This window comes from Pteronotus mesoamericanus, unplaced genomic scaffold (genome assembly GCF_021234165.1).
Source record: "Pteronotus mesoamericanus isolate MK-2021 breed Mesoamerican mustached bat unplaced genomic scaffold, CSHL_Meso_final scaffold_174, whole genome shotgun sequence".
In the NCBI taxonomy this organism is placed as follows: Eukaryota; Metazoa; Chordata; class Mammalia; order Chiroptera; family Mormoopidae; genus Pteronotus; species Pteronotus mesoamericanus.
The window spans coordinates 20,919,467-20,947,388 of NW_026555309.1; the positions used below are offsets into that span (position 1 = coordinate 20,919,467).

The 27,922-nt window shown below is 36.1% G+C and overlaps 1 protein-coding gene across 2 annotated transcripts; it reads right to left on the bottom strand.

Annotated features, from left to right (window-relative positions):
• Window positions 1-309: 309 nt before the first annotated feature.
• On the bottom strand, window positions 310-26,704 carry RRM2B (ribonucleotide reductase regulatory TP53 inducible subunit M2B). 2 transcript variants are annotated; one of them, XM_054590342.1, is made up of 10 exons: window positions 26,584-26,704; window positions 22,162-22,221; window positions 17,905-18,021; window positions 17,001-17,134; window positions 16,472-16,566; window positions 11,800-11,933; window positions 10,863-10,967; window positions 9,560-9,673; window positions 5,295-5,476; window positions 310-2,476 (listed from the first exon to the last, which is right to left on the bottom strand). In XM_054590342.1, the coding sequence occupies exons 1-9, from the start codon at window positions 26,629-26,631 to the stop codon at window positions 5,324-5,326; spliced, it is 960 nt and encodes a 319-aa protein (XP_054446317.1). In that variant the 5' UTR covers window positions 26,632-26,704; the 3' UTR covers window positions 310-2,476; window positions 5,295-5,323. The 2 variants fall into 2 exon arrangements, with proteins under 2 accessions (XP_054446317.1, XP_054446316.1); XM_054590341.1 differs by having other exon boundaries at window positions 22,162-22,317.
• Window positions 26,705-27,922: the final 1,218 nt, after the last annotated feature.

Here is a 27,922-nt window from a genome sequence, read left to right on the forward strand (position 1 = left end):
CTTCAAACCTGTCTAAAAAGGAGTGGAACATTTAAAACAAAGATATACAGATTTCACTTCTGTTCCACTTGTGCAGATCCTGTTGGGAACATGTTCCTCAGCTGGTGACCAACTCACTCAACTTAGTTCAAACACATGAGACCTTATTAGAGGACTAAACTGGCTCTCATAGAGCCCATCAGCAGCTTCCTTTATCACTGAAAATCAGTTAGTGACTTTTAGCCTTCAGCTTAATCTGCACACTTGCAATTTGAGAATTCTATGACAGTGATGTTAGCATATTAAATGTAAAATGCAAGATTCTGATAATTAAGTAACTTAATTTTTAAGTCTGCAAGCCACTATTTCCCCCAATAATCAGTTTTTTTAATTGAAGAGTTTTATTCAGCCTCAGAATAAAATCCATGCTTTAAATGGCGAGGTGCACTGTAGGTATGCCATGCTACCAGTCATTACTGGGGCAACAAATGGCCAGTCAGTGACCATATTTATTTAGAGCATATATTTAGAACTGGTATGCACAGTTTTTCTTTTTGAAATTGGCCCAGGACATCTCAGACAATCTACAGGTATTGTCACAGCACTTGCTCTGATGTTCAGAATGCCTCAGAAATGTGTTCGGTGTCAGGATTTATGGGTTCTCCCAAAGGTTTTGTTGTTAACATGCCAGCAAAGAGTATTAAACAATATTTTCTAAGTTATGGCTGCCAAATATTAAAACTTAATAATAAAACCAAATTACAAAACATTTTCTTGCAAAGCTTTACAAAAGATATAAAATTAAAAATATCAACCATGTGGTTCTTGCAGGGCTGCCAATACTAGTACAAAATATCGACCTTTGAATATTACAATTCTCCTACGGTACAGTTTTCCACATCTTTATGACTAGTGAATAGTTTAAGGAGAAAGTTAATAAAATCAAAAACTAAAAATATTTAAATTTTGGATTGCTTTCTTCCATGGCCTTCATAATAACACAAAAGTGGTCAGGCTTTTTCCCACTAAAGCTTAAAACATCAAAAAGATTTACTAGTAATTTATAGCCAGCAATGAACTCTATGCTGAGTCATTTGTGGATCACAGGCCCAAGGACCAGTGTTGTGATATCTCATAGGTTGCCAAAATAATTTCTAACACTCTGAATCCTCTTAAAATATAACGGAATGAGTCAACTTATCACAACAAAATTCCAGGCATTATTAGAAAGAACAAGTTAATTGATACCTAGTTTTATTGTCCTAGAAAGGGGAGAGTGTCGCTTATTTGAAAATACAGCTAAGTACATTCTTACCTATGATTATTTACATTCATATACTGAAAATATCTATTATTTGGACAAATCCTGTGATATGTCATTTACTATGAAATGAAGTTCTTACAATGAGCATGAGTAATTTATCCTTTTCATATAATAAAAGAGTGTATCAAATCTTCATTTGTTTTCCAAACATTTTAAAAGAAAATCAAAATAAAATATCTTAAGCCTGGAAAGCTATAAATAAAAGACCCACACGTAGCTCTGCTCCTCAGCACATCAACTTCTGCAAGGACAGAGTATGCTTATTGACTTTGAAATGTTTATTCTTTAAAAAATTAGTTGCTTTTCACACAGCTCTACAAAGCTCTCAATGTTTCTTTGGCAATGGAATATAATGGAGTTTTACAACATACAGAGTTACCTTTGCCTAAGAAACAGTTATTTACTGTGTGTACATAGTTTACTGACAAAATTCTCTACCATCTAGCACCCTAATTAATTGACAAAATAAGCTATCTCAAAAGGGTTATTACACATTTCCAAAAAGAAAGAGAGGGCAAAAGATACGCATGCACGCACGTGCAGATGTGCACCCCACCTCCTATGGCTCAAAACACAGTATCACAGCCCTCTCTGCAGGCAACTTGCAATAACTGCCAAATATGATTTAGTGATCAGAAAAATCTCTTCAGTTATTAGTCCTATTTAAGTATTGCTTTAGTTTAACTATATATTAAAAATTACTTAACTTTCTGCTATTTCAAATATATTTAATGATCCTTTTTAATGGTGAGCTGCCCCCTCCCCAACTGCCCAATATAACTGTATCGTATCTTTGAAATTAAGCAGAAAAACAAACAAACAAAAACCAGTGCTGGTGACAAATATGCAGCAAATTCACTTCTTCATTGTTGGTAAAGATTAAAACCAATTCTCAGGACCACAGAGAGCTAGAAATTCACCTATTTTCAAAGACTTGTTTGTAGACTATGCGGCAACTTTATTGCCTTTGCTGTATTCAAAGCCTGCAGACTCCCTGCTCCAACGACCTCCTGTGATCCACCAGGGAATGCTCGGGGCCGGTGAAGATTCCTGCCACGTGGAATCTTCACCACTCCTCTACCTCTGTGTCCCGCGTGGACAGAGTTTGGACAAAGCGGGATTCCAAATGGTTCAGCACTTGATCTTTCTTCAGCCCAGGCTGGTCTCCATTCTCTATTGTCACCACAAGAAATATTATTAAAGAAGGATTTAGTGTTGTCATAATAGCATTGAGGTTCAAGTGGGTCTTCTTCATCGACATCTCCTTCACTACGTGAGTATCAGTTCCTGTCAATCACTTTTTTTTAATAACAAAGAACAAAATGGCAAAAGAAGCAGGAAAATGTGGATGTCCCAAAATGAGAGAACTGTAAAAATTTCATATGGAAGACATGACTAGGGTAAGCTTATACTGTAATGATTGTTTGTATTGTATCTAATTAGACAGTAAAACAGCCCAGTCTGAACACACTGAATCAAACTGTCTTCCCAGATCCTTCCAAGATGTGATTCTACATACTACAATGAAACATTGTTAATAAATGCAATATACCATAGAACTACCAGTTTTTATACTCCTAAATAAACTCAACTTTAACTACTATAAAAATGATTTAAATACATGTGCTGTTAAAAGATTATCAACATACTTTGAATTTTTTTTCTTTACCTGCAAGATAATATTAAAAAGAAATTCCACAATTTGATTCCTTAAAAACTAAGAATAAAATACTAAACAAAATAAATAAATATGCAACCTGGAGGCCTGGAAAAAGGTATAGAAAATCGAATATAATACAGCAGTGTATAAAAATCCAGTATTTTGGTATTAAAATTTTTTCATCTCAATATAGTTAGGTTTACTGCTACTGTAAATAAGCTTCATATTAAGGCACATGTCATTACCTATGAGAAAAATTCAGATTCAAAACAAAGGAGATGTGGACTCTAAATATGGACAGTGTTTCTTTCATTCCAATGTCATTACAGATATTATCAATTTTAAAAGTTAAGTTTTTGTATGGCAGTAGATACATATCTTTGGATATATTACCTACATATAGTTAAAATGTTTATGATACTTTGATACTTTAATGTATATGATAATTAAAGTATATGATACTTCAGTGGGGAAACAGGCAAAATCAAATCAAGAAGGTTGACAAAAAACTAAATACAAGAAATAGGATATCTTTTAAAAAATTACACTGTAGAGATAGCGACTATGACCAGATCTTGGCTGAGTCATTTAACTTCTCTGAGCCTCGCCCTTTCCATCGGTAAAATTTCAATGCCAGCTGCTCTGTCAAGTTTAGGGAGCTGCTGTGGGATTAAATTAGGTGATAAGGTAAAAACACATGGCAAACTACAAAGCACTAAACAAATAAATGGTATTATCATAACCCAACTATCTCATTTCTGATATTCTCTCTGATAAATAAGGTTATAGCCATTTCCTTTTGCATCCACTTGAGAACTCCTGTTTTACTCAGATAGTTGTGGCATAAATGGAGCAAAAATTTATACAAAGAGAAAAATCTCTAAATTTTAGCTTTCAGAATTTTAGAAAGTCGTATGCTGTGAGGGGGGGCCCCACAGTTTTCTGGGGCTCAGGCTACCTTTTGACACTTCCTTGCAATAAAGAGACAGACTTCCCGGAGACCACGGCTCCTGGCCTTCCCCCGGCCTCCTCTGCAGAGACCTGTCTCCTCCTTCACTGTCTGCCTTCGTCCGGCACGCTGAGTTCCATTAAAAGGACTACATCTCACAACAGCATAACGGAGTTATAAGAATATTAAGGAAACACACCTGAGCCCAATCACAGTACATTCATTAGTCAGCTCGGCACAAATTTGAAATGGTTTCATAACCCCCACCAGGTTCTCAGGGGCTTAGTCCACAAGCCCTTCTATGTATAAATGGTTCTAGACCAGCTTTTTCCAAACTATGTTTTGAAGAACACAGTTTAGTCAGGTTAGATGTTAACCCATGAAAAGCAAATCTGTGGTAGGTTTCAAATATGCAGCGGGAAACAAGTCTACATACTGTAGAATTTCTCAGTCTTTGATGTACTGACTGAACAATATAAAAGGAAGAGACAATACAGGATTTCCCAAACTCATTGGACCACAGAATCTCTTTTCTCCACAAAATATCTACAGAGGCAAATAGCTCTTAGAATACTCTCTGGAAAATGCTGTTCTAGCTAACTCACCTGGTTTTAAACATTCCAGGGTTATGTCTGATAATAGTTATCTTTTTAAATTTCTGAAGGAACACAAACATTTTGCCCACAAGACCAACTACCACAATAACCTCCTGGACTCCACTCCGTAAGTATCCTGCCCCAAGCAACTAAGAACTGAATTTCCTTTATTACATACTGAGGAAATCAAAGTTGTTACTCTCAAAATAATGAAAATTATAATTTTTAGGAAATCTTTATATCTTTTCTCAAACACTAAAAATACAAAGATCTAACTCTAGATCTTAGAATCTAGTTCACAATTACTTTGAGACGGAAGCATTTTATCACAGTATTACTGCAATTAATATTATTAATAATAAGGAGTAATAATAGCAGCAGTGGTGGTGGTAGTACTAAGTACTTATTTTGTGCCTTAATCCTCAGGTCCACTCTGTGAATTTAGGACTTTCCATTATACTCCCTTTAAAGATAAGTACACTGAGGTAGAGAGGAATTAACTGACTTGCCAAACATCACAAGAAGTAGTAAGGACAGAATCTCAAACTCATACCTGACCCCTCCCCTCAAGCTCTTAGTCACTACATAATGCCATCCTATATTTTAGTAACAAAACAAAAACATTTATGTCACACTCTGCTTGTTAAAGTGGAAAGTTATGGTGTATTCTTATAAATCCACATTGATTGACATTTGGTTCTGGATTTCCTTTTGAGCAGTCCTGTTCCCTCAAGGAGATACTGTAAGGTTTTGTTTTGAAGCAGAGAAGAATAGACTGCTATTTACCAATGACAGGTTTAGATAAGGGGAGGGTTTCAAAAATCTGCATCCAAGGTGAAGACATTATCTGTGGTTTCTGCCATCACTGCAAAACGCTGATACTCTGAAACTCGTTTCTCAAAGAAATTTGTTTTCCCTTCTAAAGAAATGTTTTCCATAAAATCAAAGGGATTTTCTGCATGAAAAACCTGAAAGAAAAATAAAGAAATGTTATTAGACATTCTGAGGAAACCAAATTATATCCCACAAGAAGAGCAACAGATAGTTAACATAGAGCTCAGGCCGCCCAACACCTGTCTGGTCACCTACAGGCTCTCACTATTCCCTAAAGGCCTGAAGGCACTCAAGGCTGATGCATTTGCAGAGGACTAAGGTCACATACTAGCATCTTTAAGAAATTATACTAGCATCTCTGGTATTCTAAGAAGTAGAAAGGGGGGAAAAATCATTTCAGGAAATGAAAGATTTAAAACCAACCAACTAAAATGTTTTCACAGTTTGAGAAATGTAATGCACCATAGATATTACAGACATTTCTCACAGATATTTATTACCAATAGGTAGTCACCTATACATGATATTACAAATTATTAAGTTACCAACAATGTAGTATAGACTTAAGTATTTCTTAGTTCGTAAAAGAATAATCATATCAGTTAAGGGACCATGATGAGGTAAGGCAGAATAAATTCTATCCATAGTGACCCAAAAAAGTGGGACATGTATGTTGACAAGAAGCTTTTTCACTGCTTCTCAATTCAAGAAGCAGCTCTGGAGATACAGCTTGATGGAAACTGTGAGACATTTTAATGACTCATGAGGGTCAATAAAAGAAGATTTTTTTAAATTAGGAGTATTCCAGCAGAAATTATGAACACCACAGATAAAATATATTCAAATAACTCAATTAAAAATGGGCAGAGAATCTGAATAGACAAATAGACATTTCTCTAAAGAAAATATACAAAAAGCCAATAAGCACATGAAAAGATGCTCAAAATCATTATCCACTAGGTAAATGCCAATCAAGGCCACAGTAAGCTACATTTCACACACATCAGGATGGCTACAATGGGGGAAAAAAACAAACAGATAATAAGCATTGGTGAGGATGTCAAGAAATCGCAACTCTCATATACTGCTGGTGTTAATGTAAAATGGTGCAGCCGCTTTAGAAAATGGACTGACAGTTCCTCTAAAGATTAAAAATAGACTTAGTAGATGACCCAGCAAAAAGTGTATTTGGTTTTCTTCTATAAGATGGCTCTAGTAGCACTTAGTTGTCTTTAACTTCATTCAAAATAATTTTTGTTAGATTGTATTATGACAGCTGTCACATCAGCATTCATTAAAAAAACTTATCAAAATTGGTGAAGTTTTGTGTAGCCATTTTAATATTGAAGATGGAAGAAAATAAGTGACATTTTTGGTATATTGTTTTATTATTTAATGAAAGGTAAAAATGCAACTGGACGCAAAAAAAGATTTGTGCAGTGTATGGAGGAGGTGCTGTGACTGACAGAACATGTCAAAAGTGGTTTGTTAAGTTCCATGCTGAAGATTTTTCACTGGACAATGGTCCACGGTCAGGCAGACCAGTTGAAATTGATACATAAATAGAGACATTAATTAAATTATTTAATTATTAATTAAATAGAGACATTACCTGAGAACAATCAACATCATACCACATGGGAGAGAGCTGACATTCTCAAAATATAAAATTATTCTCAAATTAATAAAGTTATTGGTGAAAATGAAAAATGTGTCCTTTATTTTAAGGAAAAAAATAAACAGACTATTTGGCCAACTCAATACGTATCCAAGAGAAATGAAAACATACGTCCACACAAAAACTTACACATGAATGTTCATAGCAGCATTATTCATAATAGTCAAAAAGTAAAACCACTCAAATGTCTATCAACCCATAAATGGATAAGTAAAATTTGGTATAGCCATACAAAAGAATATTATTTGGCCATAAAAAGGAATAAAGTACTGATACATGCTATAACGCATATGAACCTTGAAAACATTACATTATGTAAAGAAGGCAAACACAAAAGACCACATTCTGTATGGTTCCACTTATGTGACATGGGATATACAGAACAGGCAAATCTAAAGAGACAGAAATTAGATTAGAGATGCCTAGGGAGGAGATGGGGGCAGGGGAAAGAGATGTGACTGATTGCTAATGGGTACAGAGTTTCTTTTTTGAGGTGATAAAAATAATGTTCTAAAATAGATTGTTGTGATAATTGCATAACTGTGAATTTGCTAAAAACCACTGAATTGTGCATTTATTAATAGGTGAATTGCACGCTCTGTAGTTTATATCTTTATATATGTGCGTAGGTATGTGTGTATGTGTGTATTTTTTAATTCCAAAAAATTCACTGGATTTTAAAACTCGTGACCCTCAAAAAAAATTTAATCCAAATCGTTCATGGTATGGACAAGGTAACTGAGGCTAAGCTAAATTAAGTGGCTTGTTTTTGACACATTGAAAATACTCAAATATTTAGTGACTAATTCTAAACTAAAAGAGAAGTTGAAAACACCATCAATGTCGCTCCAAATTAAAATTCTGTATAAATGACAACTACTTGCTAATTTAAATAATCTCTTATTTTACCAAAAACTGTTATTACAAGAATAGTTCTTCTTATGGTTCCTTGAGTTCAAAGTTTAGTTTATGTATTTTAAATTGTCTTGTTTTCTTAATATACTCATTCAAAGCTATAAATTTGCCTATGAGGATCTGTTTGGTTGTATTCTACAAGTTTTAATACACAGTAAGCCTAATGTCATTTACTTTATATTTTCTATTCATTTATATTTTCATTTTTAATCTCGTTTTAAAGGATATCTTTTCAATTTCTATGTAGATGGAGCTTTTTGGCAATCTATCATTGTGAATGTTGAAGGCCTATGAAAAATGATGTTTTACACTGTGTTTAGATTTTCTTCTGTGGGAGGCAGGTAGGGCAAACTAGACCCAGAGGCCCATAGTTTTCCAATAAGCCAGAGAACATGGATGTGTGGGTGGGATGATACAGTGGTAGGATAAAGGACAGTGAGTTCACTTTAAGGTTTAAGTAAGCAAATTAATTTTCCTATAGCAAACATATTGGTATAACTTAGGAACAAACACACACTTTTAATGCATAGTTTATAAATTCAAGAGATCATATTAATATAACTGTAATCTTGATTTCTCTCATTAATTATTGATAAATATAGAGAAAATCTTGCAACTAAAATAATAAAATATAAATGGTTTATCTCACAAAAACCTTTCCCTCATCTGACTTCTTCTTTACAGTATTTCTGTGGTTGCCAGAAAATGCACTACCAAGAAAGGTAATAACTGTCCCAGAATCACGGATTTCATAAGGTTTATCATTACATACAACTTGAACTTACATTTTCATGCTAAAAAATCAAAACCTATAATTTTTAATTACTATGGTGTAGTACATAGTAAAGGTCTGTGAATGTTCCACTTCCGTTGAGTGCAACATGACCACTTAGTGTGCATTTACTGTATGTCTGACATTGTTTTAAGTGCTTTAAGTTACTACTAACTCATCGACAATCCTTTGTGGTATTATTATTATTATTATTTTTATTTCCATTTTACAGATGAGGAAACTGAGATCGAGGTTAAGCAACTTGCCTAAGGTCACATAGCTAGAAAGTGGTGGAACCGTGATTCAAAGCTGGGTAGTCTGGCTGCAGCCTCCATCTACTAAGTCATGTAAAAAGCGCACCTCTTTATGAAACTCAGGTACATTATTGCTGATAAACAAAGTGACAGAAATAACTTAAAGACAATTGAGTGTAAAGAATCAAATTATGACAGTTAATGTCTTCATAATAACTATTTCCTATTTAAAAGTATTAACTCCAAAATTACAACAAAGACATATGGAAATTTATATGTGGGTAAAACACATATATACATATTAAATTCAATTACTTAAAAATCATCCTATTTTTAAATAGACTCCCGCAATTATTACAAAGTAATTTATTGAGCTTATTCTAAGATTTATCAGCCTCCTACTTCTGTTATGAATTTTATTGTAAGCTTCAGAGGAGTCTGCAAAGCCATTCTGTTTATGCAAAATAAGGCTCTGCTGTGGACATTTTAAAATTAAACTAGTACGTTACAAATGCTTTCAGTTCAATTATAATATTTTAGTGGCCTCACTTGACAAATAACATCTTAGCTTAGTAGTAATACATATAAAACACCTTACCTTTGAGAATCCAAGTTCCACAAATAATCTGTCAGCTACAAACTCAATATACTGTTTCATCAAAACACAGTTCATTCCAATGAGGCCAACTGGCAAGGCTTCTGTTAAAAACTCCTGAGATAAAAACAAAAACAGAATATAGTACAAAGACAGAAAAAGAAATAAGTATCTTCCAAATGAAAAGAGGGTTTTAGTTTCATTAATCTTCTAAGTCACTAATCTTGTCCAAGGAAAGTACATTGGGTTAAATTCTTTCAACATGGCAAACAGCATCTATTTGTATACAACTGTTTGGGGTATCTCCTGTTTACATTCTTTCACATTCTCAAGCAGCTAAAATAAATTGAAAATAATGATCAAATTACTGTTTTATTTTTAAAGTAGCACATGTAAGACCTGAATACGCTTTTTCAATAGAAAGAAAGGAGATACTTTGTTCTGAAATCTCTAGAAAAAGATTTACCAAAGATGTTCATTGTGGGGGACATGATTATGGAAGGGTGTTGCAAAAAAGGAAAACTACAATTAACAAAGAAAATGAGATATTTCTTTCTATTTCTTGGATTGGATTTGAGGGTTGGGAGATAAACTGAACTCCAACTATATTGAAAGACAGTGGTAAAGTGTTAATAGAGGAAAAATAAACCATTAATCATCTGGATTTAGTTCTCAAAATGACCAAAATGTATTTTATGCCTTTTCCCCCTCCCAATATGAAAAGTATGGCTGTTAGACTATGCAATACTAAAATTTTTTTAAATTTGTTCTACTTTTAAACTAGTTCTTTCAAATGACAAAAACACTCAATGGAGCAGTCAGATAATTTTAGTCATATATCATTACACGCTATAAATTAAGTTTCACTACTAATTCATTTTTTTATTCATTCTATAAGCACCTGGTGCATGCTTCAAGCTGGACACCCCGCTAGGTTCTTGACAATACAAAGTAAGCAAGAAAGCATCACTGCCCTCCAGTAGCTGACAATCTAAAATATAAAACTAAAATAATTAAATTGTTTGTTATAGTATAAAATTTGACAGGTCAATGAGACAGACAAACCAGTCCTTAATGGACTTTATATACATAAAACCTTAATATATAATCCTTACTTACAAACCAAAGTATAAAGTGACATAAGAACTGAAATACATTATCTATTAGTACTGTCAGATTGACCATATAAAATTGCTGATATTTATTTTGACCTACAAAATAGTAGTTCCATTTGATTCAATCTAATAATATAATGGTACAGACTTCAGAGAGAGATGGTGTGAATTATATAAGCTTCCCTGCTTACCTGCTCAATTTCAACAGCATTAACAATGATCTCCCTGACCCTTTTTTCTGAAGGTTTGTTTACTAAGTATTGAAACATGAGGCAAGCAAAGTCACAGTGAAGCCCCTAAAACAGGAGAAAAATACCAATGTCAAAAAAATGTTTAATAGCTATTTTTGCACAGTTATGTGTCAGGCATCATACAGAGTAGGTTCTAGGAATGCAACACGTAACCTCTGGAAGACAGAAGGATTAGAAGGGCCAGGAATTTCTTCAAATCTCATTAAAATGCCAATTATAATAATTTGTAGTGAAAGTATTTCAGTGCCAGCAAATCTTAATCAACATGGAAGAGGAATTAATTAACAACAATAGAAATCCAAAAGCATTTTTGAAAGGAAAAACAAAGAGCTAAAATAAAAATTCATTCATTTTTAATGTCTAAAAAAAATTAAGAAATGATGGGATGGAAGTTAGCAACCCTCAATGAGATAGGGAAAACAGAAGGAAGAATTTATCCCATTGTCTTGGGATAAACACAATGAGTTTGATTTCTCCTTCCAAGAGAAACCATCTAATATGCACTTGAATACACAGGTTTGGAGCTCAGGAAAGAATATATGGACTAAAAATAAAGTTTTGGTTGTTGTGAGCATCTGGACAGTAACCAATTCCATGGAAATAAATAAGATCAGCCAGGAAGTCATATACAGTGAAAGAAAGGGGCCACGAAGGGAACCTATAGTACAGTATTTAAAGATGAGCAGAAGAGACTAAGAAACAGTAAGAGGCAGGAGGGAAAAAGCAGTGTCTTAAAAGCCAGGGAAGAAATGATTTGTATTTTCTTTTACCAGTAATTACCAGGATCCTGTGTCACACACATTTTCCAGAGGAAAGAAAAATAAATGAACACCAAATATTAACATAAATATAACTAGGAAAATACTTCATTTCTTACTTCATCTCTGCTGATGAGTTCATTGGAAAAGGTGAGTCCAGGCATAAGACCTCTTTTCTTTAACCAGAATATTGCAGCAAAAGATCCCGAGAAGAAAATTCCTTCTACAGCAGCAAAGGCCACTATCCTTTCCCCTAGGAGACAAAAAATAGTTTCATTTTCTGAAATATCATATACTGCAGACATTTTTAAGATACAGATATACACACACACACACACACACACACACACATACTTATATATATATACACACACATACTTTTATATGTTTTATAACAATACCACAGCTATTCTGCCAAGAAATAAAATCAACAACTTAGTATAATAGCCAAGGGTCTTCAGTGGAAGAAATCTGTTACCTCTACCCACTAGAGCAAAAAGGTTCAAATCTTATGGCAGACAGTGAACTCCTATAAGTCTTGGTATGTAGACAAAGGAGAGCCTTCCATAATTGGAAAAAAAAAAAAAAAAGAGGTGATTTATCTGTGTGTCTCAGAGTATGGGGGGCGGGGGGGGGTGGGAGAGAGAGAGAGAGAGAGAGAGAGAGAGAGTGTGTGTGTGTGTGTGTGTGTGTGTGTGTGTGTTTCAGAGTGGAGAGCAGAAGACAGCTTTTATAACAAATGTCTCCCTCTTTGTGGCTGGGAGGAGGGAGGTCACTGAGGTTTATATTTTAGAAATATCTTAGGTTAGCTGTAGACATTTCAAAAATCATTGCCCTGCATCTACAATTAAAGAAAAACAGATAAATCCAGCTAAAGATTACACATACATCTGTCAGATAAAATGCCCCATAATATAAGAAAAATAAACATATAAGGCCCAATTCCAAAGGTTACTTACTGTTAGGAAGGGGTTTTGCAGAAGCCCATTTCCTAAAATGAAAATGTTGCTGTATATCTGCAACACTATCTTTAGGGGGTGATTATAGATCTAACCCAAAAAAAGATCATTCTCAAACCCCTTATGCCACAACACTGCATGTTCGGGAGAAATATTTATATATCTGTCTGTCTAGGGAGAAAAGTTTATTTAGTCTATAAGACTGTGAAAGGCAGCCAAGTAATTGGACCAGCTACAGACCTGTTTCACAGATGGCATCATAGCTTCAACACAGTACTTGTTGCGCAACCAAAAACACAATTAACAGGCACTTAATAAATATGTCCTGATCTGAAACAATGGAAACTATATAAGCACTAGATCAGTGATTTTCAACCTTTTTCTGTCATGGCACATGTAAACTAATTACTAAAATTCGGTGGTACCAAAAAGTATATTTTTTACCAATCTGACAAAAAAATAGGTGTAATTTTGATTCATTCACACTGGACTGCTATTGCTGAGTTGGCTGTTGTCAATTTGACATCCTAAGAAAAAAAGAGGTCAGTGCCCCTGACTAGTCAGGTACTGCATATTTTAAAAATTCTTGTGGCACACCAGTTGAAAATCATTGTACTTGATGATAAAAGCATCAGAGAAATTGCTATAACTTGATGCAGAAATTGAATAAATATTTATAACTTCTCAAACAAAGGTGATTATAATATTTAATTTCAAAAAGAGGATGATTAAGTTTAAGTATGTCTGGCTGTCTCTAAATAGTGCTCTGGTTTGTCCGTGTTCTTTTCCCTGATTATCATAAACAAATCAAATCAGAGCAATTATAGCAAATATTTATCTATTATTAGCCCAAAACACCAGAAAAGCTTTTATAATATTTTATTTTTATAGGCACAATTTAAACAGTTACTTTGAAAAAAATAGCAGAAAAAAATAAGAATTAAGTACTTGAGTACATACTATGTAGAAGAAATTACCAAGACTCTCTAGTATAGTATATATTAAATATACTAAAATTATATCTTAAAATATATAATAATAATAATCACTACACTCTCGTAACCCTTTTGAATACAAAAATGGCTCTTCAGACTAGTTATACTTTTAAGATGGAGATTTATCATTAGTTTAACATATAGATTACTGCTATATTTTCATTTTACTATTAATAAGATAATGAATAGTTATAACTGATACACTTTTCACTGACATAAAGGTGATGTCATGTGGACATTTATCTGTTTATATGTAAATGAATGAGACTATAATTTAATACAAACACTGTGAACAAGAGAAATGTTATTTTAACTATTCTGTGCATTCATGTGAATGCTAAAGAATGAAAATCGTAACAGATATATAGAAGACTATTCTTTTTAGAAAGCACTGAAGGATTTATCCCTTAAAAGGGGTAAGTTTTACATATTTTCATGAATGAATGTAAACTAAAAAGAGATCTCCAAAACATTTCTTCTAAAAGCTATATCGAATGTGAAGGCCTCATGATCTGTTTTAGAGATAGGAAAGTAGGACCTATTTTAACGGTGCGCTGACCTCAATGAAGTCATCACTAAGACATGCTTTTTGATGTTTGAAATGAAATTTCATTATATATATTAAGGCTGAATCTATATATTAAATATTTCAAAGTTCTTTAAAGATATTTTTAAAATTAAGCAGCATATCTTAGTTTTTAAAAAAACTAAACAGATGTACACTTAAGAATTTTTAGCTCTACAGGAACTGAATCTACTTATAACATATCAATTTTCAAACAACCTAACACTTTTTTAAGAAACACTCTTAGGTTCTCTTTAGCTAAAAGTCAGCAGAGTCTAAATGTGAGAAAAGAACAGCTGCTCTACTGGGTCCCACCAGGTGCAGAAGTCATCAAGGTCACCTAAATCATTAGTAAAGCCCAAAGCCAGCATCATCAACCTAAAGGCACTAATGGTGCAGGTGGCACAATTAGTTCATATAACGGCACTTCCCCAGCTGGTTAACCATAAATGCACTTGTTTGGTGAAGCGAGACATTTTCATGTTATTGCTTTTAGCTCCTCTCCCAAAGAAGAGGGCCATCAATGCATTCTTCACCTTTTTCTCTTCCCACCACACATTCCACTCCCTCAGCACCAATTCAGACCACGTTCTTTTATCTGAGACCCTGACTCAGAACCCTAAATGGAGTTTGCGTTGAGAGTGAGCAATATGAAAAATTTAAATGAAGCCTCTGATGCACATGGTGACTGCCACCCTCCTCTATTTTATTTCCAGGTTGCTTTCCTTGGTAGTGTCATGAAACACGTGCTTTCTGTGAGCCTGTTCTTCATTTATTTATCCATCAGTACCTATCCAGCCAAATATTTTCAGGGCATACTAAACATCTTGGAGTTTCCCTTCTTTTTTTTCCTCTAAAGCCAATGTTTCTCAAAATGTTTCTCGAACCACCTGAATCACCAGAGTTGGAGAGAATAAACTAGGTATAAAATGCAGGTTCCTTAGTTCCATCTGGACTTCCTACATCACTCAAGAGTTTTTCCACAAATCCTCAGGTGAGAATTATGCACATTGAAAATCAGTGCTTTTTTCATTCTCAAAATAAACTGTAGGCAACACAGATATATCTGTTTCTTCCCAGATATACTATAAGCTTGCCATACCTTATACTATATCACTGGTTCTCAATGTGTGATTCAGAAGTCCCTGTAAACTCACAAACCAAGGAGGTCAAAACTGTGGGGTCAAAACTATTTTCATTATAATACTAAGGCACTGTTTGTTTGTTTATTTACTACCATTCTCTCTCGAGTACATAGTGGTGTTTTCCAGATGCTACATGGCATTTCCATAATAATCTGAAAAGCCTGGTAAAATACTCTTCCCTTTTCTCACTACATGACTGAATGAGGGTGGATTTTCTTTGTATAATTTAACTAAAACAACATTCTGCAGAACTCAGAAGCAGATACAAGTGAGCTGTCTTCTATTCAGTCAGACATTTAAAAGATTTGCAAAAATTAAAAACTATGTCATTCTTCTAATTTTTTTGGAAAAATACAGTGTTTCTCCCATAAATGTATGTTAAAATCTAACAGGTTACTCTCATTTAAAATGCATTAATAAATATCTTTGAATTTTCTTGGTTTTAATGTATAATATGGAAATATCAATAACCCACACAAATAAAAGCACTTTGGGGTCCTCATAATTTTTAAGAGTACAAAGGTGTCCTGAAACCAAAAATTTTGAGACCTGCTTCCTACCACTTGAATAAATCCAGAAAGTAAAGACCATCAATTATAAAATAGCTAAGAATGAGACAGATACTTGAGTTAGTAAAACGAATTATCTGAATATTTTAATTAAATTTTAAAGATTTACTGAGCAACTACTATGTATAAGATGCAATGTTAATCACTCCCTTAAAAAAAGTTATTAGATCTCAACTCATCCAGAAGGGTGAAAAATGAGCCTGTTCTTGTACTAATCTTTAGTTTTTCAGAAACTACATATTTGTTCCCTGAAAAATGTAAAGATTTTCACTTGCTTTAAATTCCTAAAATAAACATTTGTGAAAGCAGATATAAACTGTGGATTGCTTTAAGACTCTTGTGAGATTCTGTGTAACTGATTTATTTACGTGTTATTATGCACTGACATCTTGACCTTTCAGCTTTCAGTTTATTAAATAGAATAAATACAGTTTTAGATTATTTTAATTATGGTTTCTAATCAATTATTAGAAAGAATGATCCTACTAAAGGTACATATTAAGACTTTGAGATAGTCACACCAGGCAAATTTGATATATATAAATTAAAGCTACATACCAAAAGTAGATTTTCTATCTGCTATCCACCTCAAGGCCCAATCTGCTTTTTTCTTAACATATGGCATTGTTTCAATTGCATTAAATAAAAATTCCCTGTCAAAACAAAAGAATTAATGGCAAAGTTATTTATTTGTTTTTCTTAATCAAAATAAATTTTCGCTGGCTATTCAGAGATAATATTGCAACTCCATGATTTACTATCAGATCTGTAATTTTTCTGTATTTTTGCATGTCCATAAAATATAGATATTAAAGTAAAATTCAAATTAGCAGTTTGGATCTGATCTGATACAAAATTGACTAAATTCAAATATTCAATTGCAAAACAGAAAGTGTTCCACAGATTAACAGTTTCTACACAAATTCCTTTTTTTTAAACGAACACATTATTGAGCAATAGAAAACATTATACTCCAAAATGTCCATATTTGAATAATATTTCCTTAACATTTAGTTTTGGAGTAAATTTCGCTCTTAATATAACCAAACAATAGGATAAACCTTTGTAAAAATCGCAGCAGTGATACCTTTTCTTGGGATCTCTGATGTAAGTGTCTATTAGCAAACTGTACATCTCTGAGTGAACATTCTCGATGAGAATTTGAAAGCCATAAAAACAGCGAGCTTCTGGAACCTGCACCTCCTGACTAAATCGCTCCACCTATAAATATAAGGGAAAGAAATATATCCAATTCTGCAGGTTTTCATAAAACACCATAAATCAAAAATCTGGACATCAGAACTGTCACTTAAAAATTGCCTGTCATGTCACAAACAGATCAGAAAGACCTTATGGATGATTTTAAACAGTATTGTTTACTCATCAATCCTCTACAATAAATTACTTGCATAATGTATTGTTAAGGAATTAAATGAGTTGGCCTGTTAGGCAGAGAAACTGACTATAAATTATAGAAGATCTAACAAAAAATAATGATTGTACTTTGTAGAACTGACCTTATGTCATTTTGTTTTTCTGACTGTAGACAGTAAATCTACTGAAGCCCCTTCCAGTTCATGATGAAAGTTCATAGCTTTCTCTTCTCTTTAACAAGAAAGTATGCCCCCTGGCCACCGTAATACAAGTTTAAAAATGAGGAACCAGAGCTGAGCACTATTACAGAGCTCCAGAAGGATTAAGGTGCAGGTTCTTTATTAGGATTCATATCTAAGGGTGAAAATCAAACTCATGTTTATGCATTTTAAGTGATTTTGATTGGTACTCTATTCCTGATTTAATGATATTTTGCTGATCAAACAATAGAAAGGTACCATTTCCTCTGACACTTCGTCAGAAAAACATATTCAAGAAATAAGCTTCATCTAGCTTATTTCCTAGACCTAAGTTTTTAGGTTTAGTCTAATTATCTTACTGCCATTATCATCATTTAGCTGCTAAATGGAAACAAAAGTTAAAAAAAATAATCTTACCAAATTTTCATTTACAATTCCATCACTGGCTGCAAAAAAGGCTAAGATATGAGAAATAAAATACTTCTCATCTGGTTTAAGCTTGTTCCAGTGAGGGAGGTCCTTTGATAAGTCAACCTAAAATAAAAAAGATTTTCAACATTTTTACTTGAAATTAAATTCTTCCCAAAATGTTTAGAAAACTAATGTTTATCTCAAAGGTAAGGAGGGACATCTCATTAACAGTAAAATGTTCAAAAAGGAGAAAAGATTAACATCACTGCTATAGACTGCATGTTTGTATTCACCCCCCAACCCTAATTCCTGTGCTGAAAACTAATTTCCAAGATGATGGTATTTAGAAGCGGAGCCTTTGGGGTGATTTGGTCACAGGAGTGGACACCCAGAGAACTCCACTGCCCTTTCTGCCATGTGAAGATACAGCAAGAGGAGAGCTGTCTATAAACCAGGAAGCAAGCCTTCCCCAGAGAGCAAAGCTACTGGCACCTTACTCTTAGAATTCCTAGCCTCCAGAACTATGAGAAATCAATCTCTATTGTTGATAAGCCATCTAGTCTAGGGTATTATTTACAGTAGCCCGAACCAAGGCAGTTACAAAGGAACACAATAAAATAAAAGCATTATAAAGGAATCTATCTTCTGGTAAATTGAGGAGCTGGCAACATGTACTTTCAAAATACTAAAATTAACATCATTTGTTCTCACCACATAAAAGAAATGGTAATGATGTGTCAGGTTACAGGTGTTAGTTAATGCTATAGTGGTAACAATTTTTTACAACATATGTATTGTATACAGTTGTATCAAATCAATATGTTGTACACCTCAAATTTACATGTCAATAATATCAATAAAACTGGGTGGAAATAATCTAGTGGCACCAAAACAAATGAGCAAAGGGCAAAGGCAGAAGAGAGACTAGAAGCTGGTCAAGAAGAAACTGAGGTGAATGAACTAATGATTTTCAGCAATCATTGCTTTAACCTTTTATAAAACATCCATTAAGCAGTTACAGCTGCTACTTTACTGCAGGCTAATACACTTTTATATCCAGAAGTAATGCGAGGCAGGTAACACACCTGGGTTTTAAAGCAATTTATAGGTATGTCTTCCTCTGAGAATAGAATTGTTTTTGAAAATGGTTATTAGAACCAGTCCTTGGAATGAACAGAGAGATGAACTCTAGAGTTTGGTGGAATCTACAATTCAATTATAGTCTTTGAATTAAGACTATTCAAAAGTAGTCTTTAAATGTACCTTGTAGATACCACTTTATCTCTGGAAGATCTCTGAAGTATGTTTCACAGTAACCTCATAAATATTGAAATATGTAATTCTCTTCTACAAAACCCTCATCTCTTTGACCATTCTAAAAAGGACTGGTTCATCCTTTTAATCATTTGTGTTCTTTTCTAAAATCCTTTCCCTCATTACTTTATCCTTTCAATGTTTACTGAGCAACTATTCCCAAACTTGAGGGGTTCATCACTTGGGATGTTCTGGTCAAGACTGAGAAGTAGGTCTCGTTAGGTATTCTTATTTACTTGTAATGTGCAAAGGAGACAGGGGATTCATACCCCAAGCTCTGCCTCTTGAAAGGGAGGCTTATATATAACACTGCTTATATACACTTTTTGGTTAATTACACATTGGTATCTTCTTTGCAGTTGGCTACACTGATTTTGCTGGTGCCGATCAAGATCATCCTCTTTACATCTGTGTCTGCAAAATACTGTGTTACACTTTACATTTAGCAAGAATAGCATTTAGTAAGAACTGCCCAGTCCTATGTAACACTACTACATAGCAAACACTGTGCTAAGCATTGGGGATACAATAGGGCAGGAAGGGGGATATATTTGTAATATCTTTTAAAATATGCAAGCTAAAAATCAGGTCCTATATCATTTAGAACTCACCTGAAGTTCAACTGAAGGACATCGTCCTGGTTTTTAGGTATTATACTCCTGATATTAAATTTTAATACTACAATATGTTCACTCTTACAATTAAACTAATCCCTTCGAACATTCAGCTTTCAAAAAGTCCTATAAATTTTATTTATACTACATTGGTTATTTTCCATTCCCAACATAAACCTTTCCGTCCAGCTTTATCTTATTTGAATAAATTCTCCAATTTACCATCTAAATATTGATTCCAAACTACTTATCAGAATTCCCTGGGTAGCTTTAAAAAAAACAAAAACAAATCCCAGAACTTTGACTTTTGAGTCAAGGTTCCTGATGATCAGCCATATTTAGGACTAAAGCTAAACCACTGATAAAACAGTAAGGTCTAAAGCTGATAAATTATAACTGACAAATTTGTTTATATGAACAATATGTGGAACTAAATGTGTTTGGCTTCCCTTCAAAATATGTATTTGAATCTTCCTATAAGCTGCTTCAAAATAGGTATCAACCTGCATATTACAGGGTGGGGCAAAAGTAGGTTTATAATTGTTCACTTGGAATATAATACAATAATAAATAATAATACAAGAATAAACCTTGTGTTTCATGTACTCACAACTGAAAACCTACCTTTGTCCCACCCTGTATAATTTTTCAAATTAGTGTTTCTTAGTCATAATACAACATATATCAGATTTGCTAAAAAATGCATATAATTTTCAAATGAATTTCAAGAAACCCAAGCGTCATACGTACCTTTTTGACATGATAAATGAAAAAGCTACCTATATACTCCCTTTATTCTCTCATCTATATCTAACAAAAACCTTTCTAAAAACCACAGATGCCCTGGCTGGTGTGGCTCAGTGGAAAGGTCTCTGGTTCAACTCCCAATCAGGACACATGCCTAGGTTGTGGGTCAGGTTCCCAGTTGGGGACATGAGAAAAGCAACTGATAGATGTTTCTCTCTCACATTGATTGATTCTCTCCCTCTCTTTTCCCTCCCTTGCCCTCTCTCTAAAAATATATTTTAAAAATCTAAAAAAAAACCACAGACAGTTAGTGACAGCCAGGTGTACCAAGCACTATGACCCAATTTGGAAATGCTGGCGATTTGTTTTGTTTTGCTCTATATGTTAAATACAACAAAGATGTTCACAATATAACAATGCAATATAACAAAGTTGGATAAATGGGTAAAATGCATAATAGAAGCTTCAAAAATTTGTGCTTCTAATTTCTAGGGCAAATTTCCCCCATTCTGGATAAAATAATAGCTTACATTTATTTGGTTCTTCTAAGTGCCAAATAACATTCTAATTATGTCCTTAATCTCATTAACAAGATTTATCTCATTAATCCTCATAACAATCCAATGAACCAAGCACTGTTAGTTCAATGTACTGATGAGATTACACGAAGAGGTTAAGCACCTTTTGCAGTTGCACAGTAAGTGGCAGAGCCAGGATTTGTGCCTAGGCAGCTAGCTCCAGAGCCTGTATTCTTAGCAGCATGCATTTACATGTATAGAATCAATCTCAAGAAAAAATAGACAGACATACAGGCCTAAATATACAGAGAGAGAGAGAGAGAGAGAGAGAGAAATACTCACACAGAGAGCAAGAGCGCAATGTAGGTATCACCCATCATATTAAAAAATGAAGACAATGGCTATCTGTGTTCAGTTAGACTACAGGGCAACAAGTTACATGACAAATGTTCTTACCAAACCAGCAAGTATTTTCTTATTTGTTGAGTTCAAGTCATTTCCTAGGTGGAAGATGCCACACTAACAGAAAACATTCTACAAACATCCTGTCTGTTGGGGCAGCTGTGCCAGGTTTGATGTGGCTGAGGGCAGGGCCAGACTTGGGGGAGCTCAGAAGTGAGTGCACTGCCCAGGGGTCAGCCTCTTCATGTAACAGCTCCTTCTGTACAATCTCAATTGCGAGCAGTGTTCCTAAGGCTTTCACTTTCATTTTATGGCTATAGCTACAATTTCACTTATTCTGCTGACAATAAGTAAAGATTAGTTTCATTTAGTCACAGCAAACCAAAAGTCTGTTTACAAACAGAAAATGTCCTAAAATATATTGGAAGTAAAAATATGGCAGACTGAGATGTCATTTTTGTGGTGGAGAAACATGTTTATAGACATTAGTCTAAACATCAAACATTGGCAAACACTGTATTTAATCTCAGTAACTTCAAACATTATCTTATACAGGCAATCTTATTCAATGTATCTCACAATATGTTAAAATTCTTTAATGTTCTGTAACAGAAAATATGAACACTGCTCTACAGAACACAATTGCTGATGAAGGTGATACCACTTACCTCTTCCGCTGTCCAGAAGGACGCCTGTGCCTGTTTATACATTTTCCAAATATCAGGGTACTGGATAGGAAAAATGACAAACCGGCGAGAACTCTTCCTTAGGAGCGGTTCTTCATCGGACTTTGCTTCATTTTCTTTGGAATCTGAAGACAACCGCTTTGAAAATTAAAGTAAAAACACCCATTTTATGTAGACATTTCCTCTTCATTCATATCTAAACACACATCTGGGGGTGGTTAGGGAAACAGCATACGTCTGGGAGCCAGTCTGCATGAATCCTTACTCTTATCTGCTAGCTGATGAATAGTGTTTGGTTAGTTGTGTAACTTCTCTGAGCTCAATATCCATATCAGTAAAATAATACCTACCTTATAGGTGATCATCAAATTAATTTTGATGAGTAAAAGTGCTTTAAACATGGCACATAATAAACACTGAACAAATTATTGTCATTAATGCTACTTTGAGGGTAAACACAAAATTCAACCCATAAATGTCACAGTGGGAAAATTTCTAAGTTTATGAATAAAAAGTCCCCTTTGTTCCTCTCTCAGACAGAATACTGGCGCAAATAAGCTACTGTTAAAACCTTTTTTTCTTTTTAGTTTAATGTGTTCTTTTCTAATCTTAACTGAAATATAATAATACTTATCTGAAAATTCTATACCAACAGAGGCTTTGTTTCTCTGAAGCTGACCATGGACGAATTTGTTACTGCTGTCTACATGTTAACATTACTGTATATGGTCTCACTGTGGGCTGTCTCAAAGCTTTGTGGAATAAAGTGAGAAACACGTAGCTACATACCTACTACTGGACAACATGATGGTACTGTCACAGGGAACAGTGCCAATTTTTTTTAAAATACTCATTAAGAGCATCAGAAGAGTTACATGTACATGGGAATGAGTATATACCCATAGGCTAAAACATATAAATCAAGGTGACTGAGATTTGTTTCCCTGTATTCCTGCATCCTTACCATTGCCTCCACCAAACCTCATGCTAACGTGGATAAAACTTAGAGGCAAGGCCAGATGACAGAAAGGCCTACAATCGAAGCTTGAGGCCACGCAAACACAGGTGGGGTTTACACATTTCACACATGCTGACTGTCTTATTTGGTAACTATTTATATTGAAGACATGAGCCCCGCCAGCTACAGCACTTAAGCCTTGGAGCATAGAAAGTAGGTTTTATTTATTGTGATGTTCCCAGAGGACTGTGTCAAGCAAAATGTCAATAAGTATTAGCTAAGCAAGTGAATGGGCTGCTAATCTCTTTTTATCCTGAGCTCAGATTACTGGCCACTGTTAGAATGTTTTAATTTAACATAAGGCCACAATACATGAGTGAAATAATCTAATGACCACTCAAATCAAGCCTTCTCTGAGTGCAAAAGTTTAGTTTGAATTAACTCTCCCCACCAACACAAGCCACAACAAGAATAAAAAGTTGCAAACACAAGTCTTTAAAAAGTCAATTTGGTCAATAAAAAAGATAGTGGGTTCAGTTTCGAGATATCCAGTTGATAGTTGAAAATATAACACTATGGTAGGCAGAGGCGCTGTCTCCACTCCCTCCCTAAAGATGCCATCAGTAGTCACCAAGGGGAGGGTTGTGATTATCCAGGGACATCATATAGAGCAGCAGCAGCACGACTGAGGATGAAGCCTAGAGAAAGGGCAGATGGAAGAACAGGAGACAGCTGAGATTAAAAATGACTGAAGTGGGTGTAAAGCAAAGGCAGAAGTGATCTGGGTTGGCTAAAGTAAAGGGTCAACAGGTGAGACAGGGAGGAATTTGGAACAGGATCCACACTCTGGATATCAAACTAAGAGGTTAGGAATTGTATAGGCCAAAGATTTTCAGACATCTAGTGGGAGGCTCATACTCTAATTTCTCCACACTTGCTCCCAACCTCCAGGTGCTGGCATTCATTGTATGGCATAATTTGAAAATCATTTCTATGGATAGTCATAGAAAGTTCCTGATTAGAAATTAATGTGAATAACGATGGCATTAGGAAGATTAATCAGATATCCATGAATTAGAAAAGAAAAAAAAGTGCTAGATTTTGGTAGTAACTACTATGTCAAGTCAGAAGTAGAAATGACAACCTGAATCAACCTTAAGATACAGCAGCATGAAAAAGCGGCTTGAACAGGAGTTTGCCAGTCTGAGGAGTTGGGCTTTTTTTGGTGGGAATTGAGCCCCTTTTGGCAGTTTTTATTTGGACAGAGTGACACAGAGGCACTGTTTTAATGATGGATTAATTTGGCAGTGGTAAACAGGATAAGAGAGCAAGTAATACTGCAAGTAGAAAGACAACTAAGTTGTAGCTGCACAGTTGTAAAGTGATGAGAATCTGAAATAAAGTTTCACTGAGGCATTTCTTGGCAACATCCCACTGTCTCTTCTGGAATAGAGCCTCTAGTTACTACCTGCCTCAGTTTGTGGTCACCTGGTCCCCAGAGGTGCCTGGACATGTTAGCACACCCATCTAAGTCAAGAATATCTGGCTAGCACTCACCAGGCCCTGACCTAGGATGGCATTCTACTATGCCCCTCCCTTCCATCTACTCAAATTTCACCACTTTCATTTGCCTTCACCTCTCTTCTATTCCTCAGGTGAAGTAGAATATTTGGATACTGTCATAGTTATACACTAGTTGTAGGTATCATTTTAATTCTTCTATTCCCATGAAATCTGACAAAACAGATGGAATATTAGCCCAGGATCAAGTACTTGGTTTTAACCCTAGTTCTACTACTGAGCTATGTGGTCTTGGGCACGTCACTTAATCTGCTCTGGCCTAAACTTCCTTACTTTAAAAACAAGAGACTATCAATTAGATTAATGATAATTAGCTTTGAGAAATTAATGAAAACTATGGACCCCTTTTTTTAGGAGATTCACATCTATGCATGAAAAATCTTCAGGAGATTTATAAACGCTTTAAGACAGTGTTCTTAAAAATATGAGTGCCAGGATGACCTGAAGTGCTTGTTAAAAATGCAGTCCCAGACCCATCTCAAGAGATTCTGATTCACTGTCCAAATTGATTACTGGATGTAGGCCCAATAATTTACATTTTTTCAAAGTACTCCAGGTGATTCTGATGCAGGTGGCCCATGAAGCACCATCAAATCTAAAAAACAAAGTACTTGAAGCATCCTTCCATCTCAAGTTTAAAACTTTCAGAACAGATGCTCACTAAAATTCATTCTAGACCTAAAGTTTGCCCTCTGTCTTAGTGGGTGTGTATCACTGAGATAGGGATAATAAATAAAAGTTAGCTTCCAGGCCTTAAGCCTGAATGACTGCTGGTGCCATTATCACAAAAGGAAAAATCTGAGTTGTCTCATTCAAGTGGCGAAATCAGTACTAAATGTATTTGTTTCAAAATGGGAAGAAAAACGTTGAGGGATGTTTACAATTTGTGGATTAGTTACTAAATGTTTATAAAATCAAAATAAAATAAAATCACAAATCTGGAATCTACAACTTTCTAAAGAAATGGAGAGCTAAGCATGTCTCTGTGAGATGAAATTCTATTAAGTCAAAGAAACCACACAGTAACAGGTTCAAAGGAAACACAAATGGCTTAGTATTTGCAAAATAACAGGGTATGAAAATTATAGAGCAACAATTTAAACTACTCTACGACACTCCAGTCTAATAAATCCCGGTGTCTTTACAGTTATGTACTTTTGTTAATACGGAAGCAGAGAGGATGAACATGCTATCTTAGGTTTTATGAAGCATCCACAAGTTCTGCAGTACTTTAAAATATTTTACGTCATCCTCTATGAGGCTGGTATCACGTCCACTGTATAAATGAAAAAAGTGACGCCCCAAAGAGTCACAGCTAGTTACGTAACCTGGTCTGAGAAAAACTGGCGTCCAGAACTGATTGCTTTGATTGTTAAGAAGATTTCTGGTCGCCCTTCTACCGATCATCTCCACCCCCCTCCCCCCGTGTGTCAATTTCCACAGGCGTCCTCCAGTTTCTTTGAATCATCCCAGAGAGGACACGCATTTCTCCAGTAAGTCCACTAGCCCTCGTTCCTTGCCTCAGTTTCCCCGGCCAGGGCTCCAGAAAAGGGAAGGATGGGAGGAGAGTAAAAGAGGGGGTGCGGCTCGCCCCGGCCTGAAGCCCCAGAGCGTTGCCTTTGGCCCCGGTGCAGAGCAGTGGAGCAAGAAACCCGGCTTCTACCTCACCCGTCCCGGGGGACGGCCTCTTGGGCACTTGAAACCAGGCTCTGGCCATGGCTCCAGGCCGGGCCTGTACGGGGTTTCAACCGGCAAGGGGGGAATTTTCCTACAGCGGTCCTGCACCCTGCAACTCCCCGCTGCAACCTTCAGTCTAGAAGCCCGACTGACCGTGGGACCAAGGAAAAAGCAGCGGCAGCGTTTACCTCATCCAGCTCTGGCCTGGCCTCTTCCGGCCTCTCGGGGTCGCCCATCGCGCAGACTCCGCCAGAGCTACGGGAGCTGAGGGAACCAAGCGCTGCAAGCCACCTCTGACTAGGACTGGACCCAGGTGGCCCCTAGGGCTGCTGAACACACCCGCTCCCTGCAACTGCAGAGACCCCTCCCACGCCGGCCGGCCCCGCCTCGCCCCACTGCACCGCCCCTGCTTTCCCGTCTTCCCAGTGAGGGACTCCAGCTGCGTAGGCCCGGCCCTTGCCTCAGGGACTCGCCTACTTTGGCTGACCCCGCCCCATTCTAGTGCCCCGGCCCCGCCTCCTTCCTACCCAGTAAAGATTCGCCCTGCGCCTGCCAGCCCCGCCTACGCTGGCTGGCCCCGCCCCATCCCTTGCGCCGGCCCCACCTCCCGCCTTCCCTGCTGCGAGCTCGCCGGAGCTAGTCAGGCCTCGCTTCTCGCCTGCGGCCTGAGCTACTCGGCCTGCGGTTTTCGGCCCCGCCTTCCTTGGCAACTTCAGGCTCCACTGCCCTGCTACGGACCGGAGGTGCCCGTCATGCCAGGTCACCTCTCCAGGTCGCGATTCCCCAGCAGCTCTTGCGGTGCCTCAGGAACACGGTATGTCGCTCTAACTCGGCCTGTCCCGAGAGACTGCCAGGTGGCCGTACGACAACACACCCGATGAGATGATAAGGAGAAAGCGCTATCCCTGTGCGAAGTGGTGGCAGGGAAAGCCACACTCTTGGTCGGGGGCGAAAAAATGCCACACCGTCAACAAATTAACGAAAAGGGAACACTGCCTTGTTTTGTATTTAGGCGTTCGAAAAGAAGTGGTCCAGGCGAAAGTGTGCGTGTGCGCGGAGCAGGTGGGGAGTGCGAGTGAGAGGGGGAAAAATAACTCAGTTTAGGAAAACAGTGTGAAAACTCTGAAATTGTTTCAACAAACTGAGCTTTTCGTAATGTTGATTGAGCTCCTACAAAGTGTCAAGCGCCAGCCTAAGCACTTTATACAAATTAAGTCATTTAATTGTCAGTACCTCTCTGACATAGCGATAGCAACGTCCGTCCTGTTGCCGATGAAGAAACTGAGACTCAGGATAAATAAGATTATTCACCTAGGAAGTGGTCGACTGCACAGTCTCCTTGCCAAGTGCTCTTTACAAGGACAAAAGTTCAAGTCGTGAAGAGAAGAAATTCTCCCCTGAAACAGCTGTAGGCAGTGGCTACTGATGATCACAATAATTTGGTTGAATTACTAATACCCGTCTCTCGGGGGAACTATCTAAAGAAAACAACAACAGAAAGAAAAAAATAGTTTAGTCTAAAATGAG

Excerpts from the sequence above, each read along its gene's own strand:
- RRM2B (XM_054590341.1), bottom strand. The coding sequence starts at position 26,631 with ATGGGCGACCCCGAGAGGCCGGAAGAGGCCAGGCCAGAGCTGGATGAG. Across the intron at positions 9,674-10,862 it reads ATGCTGTTGAAATTGAGCAG|GAGTTTTTAACAGAAGCCTT; the intron begins GTAAGCAGGGAA and ends TTTTTATCTCAG. Across the intron at positions 5,477-9,559 it reads TGGAACTTGGATTCTCAAAG|GTTTTTCATGCAGAAAATCC; the intron begins GTAAGGTGTTTT and ends TTTTTCTTTCAG.